This window comes from Nilaparvata lugens, chromosome 4, assembly GCF_014356525.2.
Source record: "Nilaparvata lugens isolate BPH chromosome 4, ASM1435652v1, whole genome shotgun sequence".
In the NCBI taxonomy this organism is placed as follows: domain Eukaryota; kingdom Metazoa; phylum Arthropoda; class Insecta; order Hemiptera; family Delphacidae; genus Nilaparvata; species Nilaparvata lugens.
Window position 1 is genome coordinate 34,858,098 of NC_052507.1, and position 11,917 is coordinate 34,870,014.

The window sequence follows — 11,917 nt, forward strand, 5'->3', positions numbered from 1 at the left end:
GCTGGTCCTATTTCCTTTCATCCTTTACTATTAAACGAGCTATTTCTGTTTATATGTTTAGATGTTCAGATGTTTGGATGTTTAGATATTTAGATGTTTATATGTTTGTATTTCACCGGATCTCGAAAACGGCTCTAACGATTCTCACGAAATTCAGAGCATAGTAGGTTTATAATATAAAAATTCGATTGCACTAGGTCTCATCCCTGGGAAAACTCGCTGAAGGACATTGAAAGGATAATTATCATTCATCCTTGGAAAAACAGCTGATAATAATTATTTTGTCATATGGAAGAGGGTGAGCGAGTTCATGTGTGTGGGACTGTGTCAAAATTAGGATTCAAGGACTCAGCCGTTGAACTTTTGTAATCATTCAATTAGGTACTTAGTGCCGGTTGCAAAAAAAAAAAAACAGATTATTTTCAATCCTGATAAATTCCAGTAGATCCATCTTTTTGAAATGGTCTTCTCTGATTTGGTTCACGTGAATTAATCTCAATTTACCTTGATTAGATAAAACATTTCTGTATGAACTATGAATGATATTATAATTTCTTCTTTCGTAATACATTTTTTATGCTTTTGTACTCCAGAGCGAAGCTCGGTCCCCGATATTGATGTCATTACATGACACAAGACAAACCTATTGATATTAATGAATCACAAGTAAATACTAAAGTTCTCAATTTAGATAAATTAAATTTAGTTACATGTTAATTTACATTCAAATTTTCATCCCCAAGCTTTTGGTTTCAAGCTAAGATTAAAGAAAGAAATCATATAATGGTAGTCAACAATAATCAAAGTGATTAAATAAACTCTATTCAGAATTATTCAAATTAACATTAAAATGTCCACTTAAAAATTCCCACTTCGATATTTATGGTAGTTAAGTTTAGAACATGAGAAATCAGTCATATTGAATGTTAGACTAATTATTATGAATGGACTCGTATATATATATATATAAATGGACTTCCATGGAAGAAATAATCAGTGGATTGGCTGCTTTTACACTTTTGAATAAGTGAAACGAAGAGTAAAGCTGCGTTTACACCAAAGTTATTAATAAAATGTAAACATTTTATGAACATATGTGTTAGTCAAGTTCCGTTCAATCTAATAGAATCCATAAGGATTAAGTTATCAACATTTTGTCAATAACTTCGGTGTAAACCAGCTTAAGCGATAGGCTATGCCAGAAATTACAGAATAAGCAAGAGATCCATGGATACCAGAGTCATCCAATTCCAAATAAACTTGATTTGGAATTCTATTTTCAATTGCATCAAGCAAAAGCAAAAATAACACGATCACTGCTAATTTGATAACTGTCAATGAGAAATATTAATTGCCAATGGATAAAGTCGAGGTCGACTCTTAAGCCCCGCCCAATATTCCACAAAATTCGCTGCAATTAGTCTACTATTCTACAGAGCACTTCCAACACATCAATTAATAATTCAAATGATTAGACTCAATAATTTTCATGCCAAGCTGTGGCCTAATTTCTTTATTTATTACCGATAGAGGGCAGATCATAAGATGCTCCTAGCAAATAGTAGGTCCGTGATACAAAAATTTGAGCTGAGTCTCATCTCTGAGATAACTTCTAAGGAAAAATTTATCTTCAAAGTGGCAGCTTATTGAAACAGAAATTTCCATCGTTTGTTGAAAACTAAAGAGAGGAAGAGAGGAAATTAACAGCTGTGAATATAAAATTTCAAGCAATATAATTTTAAAACATCGCATGATTCAATAAAAATATCCCCTGATGTCAAGATGAGTGCATAAGAGCAAGTGGGTGACACCATAAGGCATCGCTAACTTTTGATTGTTTTTTTAAAATACGCAGTTGAATGTATATTTTAACAGAGTTGAATGTGTTGTTCAAACTGAGGTGATAGCAACGCAACTAATCATCACACTTACAACGATTTTTGGGTAACTAAGTATTAGTCCCATATATAATAACATTTTCATCGAGGGAGAGCACCTTTTTGGATACAAAATTCTATGACAGTGACAGGACTATATTTATTTATTATTCAAGTTATATTCATCAAGCAATTTTTTTTGTATGATGGATCTCAAAAACGATTATAACGGCTTGTTAGAATTCAGGTTATAAATATTTTACAAAAATAATCTGATCATTTAATTCCCGTAGCGAAGAACGGGTACCCGTCCTGCTTATAAATTATAATGCGTAAATTATAATGCGTTTACACCAGAGTTCAAAACAAAAGTTTTCAACATAAGTTAATAACATTCTCTTTTGGCTGCTAGTTTTGTTATCAACAAAAGTTAATAACTTTGTCACATGTTTCGTCTGCAGCTGTAGTTATTAGCGAACAGCTGTAGTTGTAGGGTAGAGTTGCAGGGCGAGGGGGTTGCGGGGAAGATAGTAATCTGTTATTAACAAAAATAATGCATTAAAAGAGGCGTTTGTTATTAACATAACACATTTCCTTTGATCTTCACCGACTTTCAATGGATAACATAAATCTTGTTAATAACAAGGAATTTTCTGTTGAAAACACGAGTTAGGTATTAACTTTTGTTACGAGAAATTTTTGTCGATTCAGTCAAGTTGACAACTTTTTATTAATAACTGATGTTATCAACTCCTGTTTAAACGCAACTTAACATGATGTTATTGACTTTTGTAATTAACATCAGTTGGTAACTAAAACTAAATACAATAGCAGCAGAATTTATACTAGTAGGCAAGTACTGCTATTGGTCAAGGGCATGAACGCCTGCCATTGGCCCAGCTAGACAGTCTCCTCCCACTCAACGGTGTGACGAAATGGCGGCTTAAGCAACAGAATCGCCATGATAACAAAATTTACTTCTTCTTCTTCTTCTTCTTCTTCTTCTTCTTCTTCTTCTTCTTGCCTTCATGGATTAGGCTTTTGCCTGTTCCGACTCACAACAGCATTCTACAAAAAATTTAAATGTTTTGGAGGAATATATTATATCTAAAATTTATAGCTTATACAAGTATAAAATGTTATTAATTTTGAATTTCTTTATCAGCTTTTTCTATATTCTTATTTGATTTCCTCTATTGCCATCTTTTCCGAGGTCTACCAATGTCTCTTTTTCCTATCGGATGGTAATTTAAAATTTTTAAAGGAATTCTTTCCGTTGGCATTCTTATAATATGTTCCCTCCACTCGTTTCGATGACATACAACTTTTTCATTCATGTTGAAGGCACCCAATTCTCTTCTTATTTCTTCATTTCTTATGTGGTCTCGTCTGTCACAGCCCTTCGTTCTGCGTAGGAATCTCATTTCTGCTGCCTGCAGCCTGCTCTCCTGTGATTTCGTGGTGATCCATGATTCACTTCCATACAGGAGAACAGGGGCAGCCATCACTCTGTAGAACTTCATTATAGTTTCTTTCCTCGCTTTCTTCCCTAAAGTTCTGCTGATGTTACCACATATCGATTGGAATTTTCCGATTTTCCTTTCAACATCTAAATCATCTTTGAAACTGATATCACAACCAAGATAGCAGTATTGTGACACTTGCTCTAATACTTTGTTATCAATAACTATCTTTGATCGTGTGGGATACTTGCCAGTGAATGCCATAATTTTTGTCTTACTTTAAGAAATCCTGAAATTATAACCCTTGCATATTTCATTTAGTACATGGACTGACTTTTGGAGGCTATCTTCATTTTCTTGTATTATCCAAAGGTCATCCGCGAACAATAGTGCGTTCAGGTAAACGTCTTCACTTAATTTAATACCTAAATCTACTCTGTATTTCCATTCTCTGAAAATGTCGTCAATGTAAATGTTGAATAAAGTAGGCGATAAACTACACCCTTGTCTAACTCCTTGATTAACATTAATTTCTCTTAGTCTATTCTTACCTGTATTTATAATTATCTTTGTATCGCGGTATAAGGTTTTGACAATATTAACCAGGTGCCTTGGATATCCTCTCTTCCACAGAATCTCCCAAAGCCGAATCCGATCAACTCTATCGAACGCTTTCTCAAAGTCGATAAAAGCCATATGCGTTTCCAAATTATATTCACGCCTTTTCTCAATGATTCTCTTCACTGCAAAAACATTGTCTGAGCAAGATCTTCCTTTCCTGAATCCATTTTGCTCCTCATTCAGAATTGCTTCAGCTATTGTTTTTACACGGCAGTTGATTATTTTGGAATAAATTTTATATCCCACATTCAGAAGGCTAATTCCTCTATAGTTTTTACAGTCATTCCGACTTCCTTTTTTGAAAAGAGAAATAACCTCTGCTTTCCTCCACTCTTCTGGGATACAATACTGGATACCCCAGCATTCATTCAACAGGTGTAGAAATCGTAATTCAAAGAACAAGCCTCCATATTTAAAGAGCTCTCCGTTTAATCCATCTAATCCAGCAGCCTTCCTGTGTTTTATGCTTCTTAAGGCATACTGCAATTCCTCAGTTGTAATTGGGTCCACTGACTTATTGATGACTGGGTCGGCCTCGGCATCATAATTTGTATGACTATTTTCATCGTACCATAGCGCCTTGTAGTGATGTAGCCATTCCTCATCCGATATAATGTTTAAAGGAGCATTGTCTCGCTCAACCTTATTCATTGATCTCATGATCTTATACGCACATTGCTGCCTGCCATGTCTCAATAACATTAACAAACCTGTCCCATGAGTCCTGTTGAGCCTGCTTGACAACTTGTTTTGCAAAATTACGTTGTCTCATGTACTCTATCCTTGCTTGTGGAGTTTTCTTCTGCAACCAAATGAGATATGATTTCTGCTTTTCATGAATAGCCTCTTCTATGTCGGGATTCCAAATTCGCAATTGTCTTCTACCTCTTCTCATTATCTTCTTCCCAAGTGCTTGAGTAGCAGCTTTCTGCATGCAAGATTTTATATTGAGCCACTCCGTTTCAATGTCTTCTGCCGTTGGAATTAGCATGAGGTGTTCTTGTAAGCGTTGCTGATATAAACCGCGTATGCTCTCATCCTGTAAAAGGTTTATCTTGAATACCTCTTCCTTTTGTATTTTGCATTTCCTGACAGTCCTCCATTTCTTTAATATCAAAACTTTACTAATTACGAGATAATGATCGCTGTAAATATCACATCCCCTAAATACCCTGACGTCCTGTACTAAGCTCTTCATCTTATCATTGACAATAACATAATCAATTATTGATCTAAAGCCTCTAGAATAGCAGTACTCGCCTACTAGTATAAATTCTGCTGCTATTGTATTTAGTTTTAGTTTATCAGAGATTGACAATGGTGTAATAACCGAATCCGGAATTTCTAAGTATGAATAAATCTGTGGTTTTTTGACAATTTCTTAGTCTTTTTCATTCAATATGAATTAATACCACAATATCAACTTCTCAACTACACAAAAACTGCACAGTATGTGACTACCAGCGGCACATAGCATCACGAAAAAATCTGGTGTGGCGCACTCACACAACTTTCCTTGCCGTTATGAAAATTGATCACCTGACGCTAGTGTTCACGCGCATCTCAAGTCTACTATTCAAAAATCTGAGCCAGCTGGTGACAGGACAATAATGCTGGAGACACACGAGGTCTGCTATCTCTTCATTGAATGATTTAATAGAATCAACAGTTGCCAACAGTTTGTAATTGAATAATCACATTTTCTCGAATTTCGAGCTTATTTTCAAATTTAGGTGAAAATTTTACTGAACATTACTTGTAGAGATTTTCATGCCCAATCTATTCCACTTGAATTTGTTTTGTTTAAATTGTATCTGAAGCCTGATAATTGAGAATCAAACAGTAATTTATTGCCTCAATATCTTGATAATTATTTTGCCAATCCTTTTCTACTGTGAATATCTTATAATTGTTTTTTTAATGTGATAATGAATGTTTCAAATAATTTATTTTAATTATAATTCTATTTGATTCACATCTTGAGTAGAGTTGGTAACAGTTCTAATTTCATTTTTATAACATATTTTTTGATTATTACTTATCTTGAAATAATATATCGCTTATCTGAAAAACACATCTCAAAAGTAAATAACTCTTCCTATTCCTGTTTTGCGGAGATCTATTGCAAAGAATGGTTGATTTATTTATTCATCCTTCATTCTGTGAATTTTAAATTTGTTTTGTTTTCCCGATTACCTTAACGATTCAAATTTTAAACTGATGCGTCATTAGCAATAAGAGTAATGACTTGCAATTTTTATTATAAATAATTTGAAAACTTAATATTTGGAACATTTATGAGACAAATTGAGTCATGGAAGACGTTTCGGACATTTGGCTGTTTCTTCTTTTCTTAATATTATAATTCTATGCTGTATTCAATGAAATGTACTTTAGTTACATATAGTGTGAGCAAGATTGCAAATTATAGATTTTTGTAACATAAGTATATATGGTTCAGTCACAAGGAAAAGCTTGAAATTGCAATGGCAGCCAAATTTTGTTTCGTGACAACCACCTATAAATTTTTTTCACATATATAACAAATTTGAAAAAGTATTTGGTATTATTTATTTAACCCTGTCATTCCAGATAATTCAAAAACGAAACTTTATTTAATTTATCGCTGCATAATTTGCAGGCTAGAGCCAAACTGGAGCTACGAGAAATAGCGACTGCTTTGGATGCCATCGAAGTGGTGGAGCTGATGCGATGGAGCATGGTGGACACATTCACCACCGATATTGGCGGTCTCGATTTCCAGCGATCCCAGCATGGCTCTGGAATGAGCTCGAGGAATCAAGTAAACGCCATATTTATCCTTCATTTTATCATTATATCGGTTCGAAACTAACAACTTTACTACTTTAGCTTCAATTATTATTATCATCATCATCATCACTAGCCGGCAGGCTCGCTTCGCTCGCCTTATCCGTCTAGCCAGGGGACACCGCCCCCTGGACCCCCCGGCTAGATCATCCAGAAATTTTTCAATTCAGCTTTCTTCCTTCCATCAAAAAGTCAAAAGAGACTTCCAGGCTCGATTCAATTACTAGTTTTCTTTGAATTATGTAGTGCAGGGTTGCGAAAATCTCTTGATTGGGATATTATGAGAATTATTGTATTTCAGTTCTAAATTTATTTTATATCTAAATTAGGGAGAGGAATAGCACAATGCTACCTTATTTTTTCTCTCCCTATCATTTAGATGATGAAGTTCGTTGGACAACAAAATTGACCCCCTCCTTTGTTCTTTCTCAGGATATAACAAATAACATTGAAAGTGCCTAGGGAAAAAAATTGTTTTGGTTTATCATTTAGTCAGCTAAGAGTTCATTGCATGCAATTGCAACAGTTTTTCCATTCATTCATAATATCAGCTGAGACTATTTGAAGCTATCATCATAGAGAACATATTGTTTCTCTATGCTATCATACAGACAGACCTTCATGCGCTGACACAAAATTTCAGCTGGTTAATATACAACATAATTTACAACTTTATCATCAACGTTTGATAATCAACTGATATGGGATGAGATATCAATGTGCGGTTTTCGCCATTCATTTTTTCCTTGGAACTCTGTATCGAAATCATGCATCACAAGCAAGCCTTCTCATTAAAAAAAAATGAATTTGGGTTCATGTGAGGGACAAAGATGTTGAAGCGACAGAGTAATTTTTCACTTGAAATAGGATCCCCAATGAAACCTACTGTCAAATTATTCTTGTAAAATAAATATTAGCTGTTTCCATAATTTTCATCAACTGTATAATTACAAGTTGCGGGTTTCAAAGATTACAATACAACAGTTCTTGAGCGAGATCTCAAACCCAAGGGATCACTAGTTTAAAAAATCTGATGCTATTTGGGAGTTATCACACATACTGTCAGACTGACAGACTTTATGTGCCGACACATGATTTTAGCTGAATAATATACATATTCAATCTATAATTTTTATATTCACTCACTTCCGTAAACGTCTGTCAGCCTGTCTATTGTCTGTCTGTAACATACGCGTAATCAATAATACTACTTGTGAAAGCAATCGCTATTACGTTTACAATTTTTTTGTTCAAAGTGTTGAATTTGTGAGTACATTTACTATTAGTGTTTACTAACACTTAATTATTCAATGTAGATACTCATATTATTTTTGTATAATTTATTATTAGGCTTCATTTAAATGTTGAGATCATTGAAACAGTTTGAGATATCGATGTACGGGTTTTGCTAAACATCAGTAGTCTGTCGCTGTTATAGTCCGGGCGCAAAAGTCATGAATAGGCAATCCGTGCTCATTTTTGAGAAACAGCCGTGGAAGATGTCTCAATTTCTTCGTTAGGTCTAGCATAACAAGGATCGTGATGATGATAAGTCGAAATCACAGGCAAACATATTTTATTAGTTATAACCTTCAACCCAGGGGGTCACTAGTTATTATTATGCATTATTTTCAATTTGGTACTAATCACACAATTGATTTTGGCCGTAATAACGTGTTATTTGAGCATCCTTGTGAAATCATGTGAATATTCATTACTGATCATTTTTCTTCGTAGTAAGATTTCAAGAAGAAGTGTAATAAGAAGTCTTGTTCCATATAAATTAATGAAAGTTTTATAAAAAATCCTAATAAATACAAAGAAGATATAAGCATAAAGCTCTTTAATTGATGAATAGAGTCAATCCATAAAATGGAAAAGAAATAGAGATAAAATAATGTAAGTATTGTTGGCGTGAGGTTTGGCTGAGCTATAGTTCTAGATGTTCATTATTATATCATTATTAATGAACCTACAAATACTTTTTTCTGTTTGGAATCATTTCCAGTGAAAGCCGGTTACCTTGTTTGGATTAAAACGAATACTACTAGTCTTATTTTTATACTCGGAATAAAACATGCTGAGACTTTGACAAAATAACCGTGTTCGCAAATTGTGAAAATTTTCAATCTTTTCATTCCAGCCTTGACTGGATGTTTTCAAATTGTCATCTCTGCATCGACTGTGTTGACAAATCGAATATATCATGTCGTATGAGCTTGCATTCAAAAATTGAAATTATTTTGCACAATTTGGCAGCACGAACATTTTGTCAAAGTCTCACATTTTATTCAGAGTATAATATATTTTATATGAACCATCGTATTACCTTGATGAATTGAAATAAAAGTAATAATAATATCGAGTGACCTGGCTGGCTCAGGTAAAAATAGTTTGACAGCAAATTACACTAAGTGTAAAGTCCTAAGTCTATAAGTCTTACAGCTTTGTGCTGTGCTTTATAATTTTCACATGAATAGATATGACAATTGAGATCCTCAAATTTTGATAAGTATGCCTAGTGTCAATACTGATTTGTCAGAAAAATTTAACTAGGCCTATACTTGAGCTATGCTTTGAAAATGTGCAAGTCATTGACGTGCCTCGCAAGTGATGGACTACTGATTTTTTTATTAGTTTGGCTATGAATAGTTCGATATTGGAAACAATTGAGCAAGTAAATAACTTTTGTTGTGAAATGAATTTCAAAAATATCCAAAGTATATGAGAAGGTCTTCTGAGCCATGGTATTTGTTTTCTATCCATGGAGTATACCTCGTCAGATTTATAAGAGTATAGCATCCTACAGTTTCGTGCTTGTTTCTTGATCCATTACAAATCCACTCACTTCTATTTTTTCCTATTCATTTCAACAAATGGAGTGAATCATAAAACTTTCAAGATTCAGCATGATTTTACAAGTGAAAGATTGAAAAGCGGTTATAATATGAAGAGAAATCGAAATAATTTTCCAGTATTATAAATAAAGTAGTAAATAAGTAAGTTCCCAATATTATAATATCATAATATACCTATGTCATTTCTATTATAATATATTTACTAATTTTTGATAGAACCTTTATAATACGTACACTGTATAATTCAACAATTGATATTATTGTAATATCAATTATTTATACTTATCTAATCTCCGGTGTTTTTTTTTCGCAGGCCAAACGTTTCATAAGTGTTCTACAAAGACAAGCGGACCACAAAGGCAGTTCAATGTTTAGTGTTGATGAGATGAAAGACACGGCCGCCACAAACAATATTGTAGTCAACGATTTCTTCGCTTTCCTCTCATCCTTGAACAATCATGGATTTCTCATAAAAAAGGGCAAAAATCAGTATCAGCTACTGAGCGTGGACTATTAGTTGGCTGGTTAGTTGATTGAATAATTTATATTGTTACGTTTATTTAAATTAAATGAAGATAATGTAAGATTATAATTATATACATGAAATTCATTTCAATGTTCAATTTAGATTTTTGTAGTATGCCCATCGATACAGATACTTGTACAATTTTTCTACTGGAAATATATAAACAATACGCTGTCAATAATACTGCAATATTATTCATGTCAAATACTCATTGTAGAATTAACAAAATATTTCGTGTTATATCAATTTAATTGTGATTTTTTCCCTGTGAATTATTCCAATCAATTGATTGACTTATGCCCGGTTTCTCAGTCGTTCAATAAACAACGCTGTAGCTATTGATTCAATAACTTTATGAATTCAATAAATTTTTAAACATATTTATAGAATCCATAGCTATGGAGCGATTTATCTGTTCAATGAACATGGCATGATCCCAAACCGGCCACTTTTGTAAACAAACTTGGTGCCACTTGCACAAAAGCCGCTTAAATTTGAATCGTGATTAATTATCGAGAACCAATCAGAGAAGCCATCTTATCAAAAAAGCCTTCTCTGATTAGTTCTTGTGTAATTAATTACGGTTAAAATTTAACCGGCTTTTGCGAAACCGGGCCTTGATGTTATGTTAACCATGGTAACCAACCAAATCTTGGTTGTTTATTTCTGCTTGATGGGAGTTAAGTCAGTACCTACTATTACTTAGGTATTAGGTATTATCATGATAATTTTTACTGTTAAGTAAATTCTGTAAGTAAATTTAAAGTTCGTAAGTTTAAATTTTGTTAAGTAAAAATAAAGTTCACTGATATATGTATAATTATATTTGAATTTACATGTTTTGTATAATAGTACCTTGTCAAGCAGCCTCTTTGAGGTTCGCTTAAGGTAGCTTATTCAATAAACGTTTTTCTACTCTATAATAGTAGGTATTGGTTAAGTTGAAGGTTAATTCACGGTACTGACATCTTTTGGCTGATTTCTCCAAAACAAGATGGCTGACACCAATAAGAGCTAGCAATGCTAAATATAGTACAACTTTGAATCTGTTTTATTTTTATAATACTGGTGATTACACTAATTGTTATTTAATTTTTGTAACTTAATTTTCCGTTTGCAACCGAAAATTTGACACATTTATCCATTCCATAAATATAGATCCAGCCTATTTGGCACTATAGTTTATCGAGAGATTCAAGCTGGGTTTACACCAAAGTTATTAACAAAATGTTAATAACTTAATCCTTATACATTCTATTAGATTAAACGGAACTTGACAAACAGATATGTTCATCATGTGTAAGAAAAGTTATATTCAATCCAATAGAATCTATAAGAATTAATTTATTAACATTTTTTTAATAACTTTGGTGTAAACGCAGCTTTTTAAGCTTATGGATTCAATAAGTTCATGGAGCGTTCTAGAAAAGCATTTCTCATGTTTATAGATTCAATAAAGTTATTAACGACTATAAAGTGGAACGACTGAGTAACCAGACCTTTCTATAATCAGTGAACGAATTGTATTCAGTAAACTTATTTCTGAAAATATTATTATTATTCATGTATGACAATGACCTCGTACATACATGCATGCAAAACAACTAAACTTTCTTAACTAAACAACTAAACTTTATATCTATCTGTAAACTTTCCTCAATGAAAAGGAAAGTTTTTATTTCATCATTTATGAAGTCATTGTATTAATAATAATCTGGTATGAATGTAAATGAAAACTCAACG

At 33.0% G+C, this 11,917-nt stretch overlaps 1 protein-coding gene across 6 annotated transcripts in view; it reads left to right on the forward strand.

Moving 5' to 3' along the window:
- The window catches only part of LOC111045333 (DNA helicase MCM8), an 86,390-nt gene that overhangs the window by 64,301 nt on the left and 10,172 nt on the right, over positions 1-11,917 (forward strand). For 5 of the 6 annotated variants that reach the window (XR_005571205.1, XR_005571206.1, XR_005571203.1 and 2 more), the window contains exons 14-15: positions 6,603-6,764; positions 9,962-10,172. Coding sequence is in view for 1 of the 6 variants with exons in the window: in XM_039427371.1 (XP_039283305.1) it covers positions 6,603-6,764; positions 9,962-10,165 (366 nt within the window). In the remaining 5 variants the exon portion in view is untranslated. Of the gene's footprint in view, positions 1-6,602; positions 6,765-9,961; positions 10,421-11,917 lie in introns of those variants that run through there. The other variant, XM_039427371.1, reaches the window with a different exon arrangement.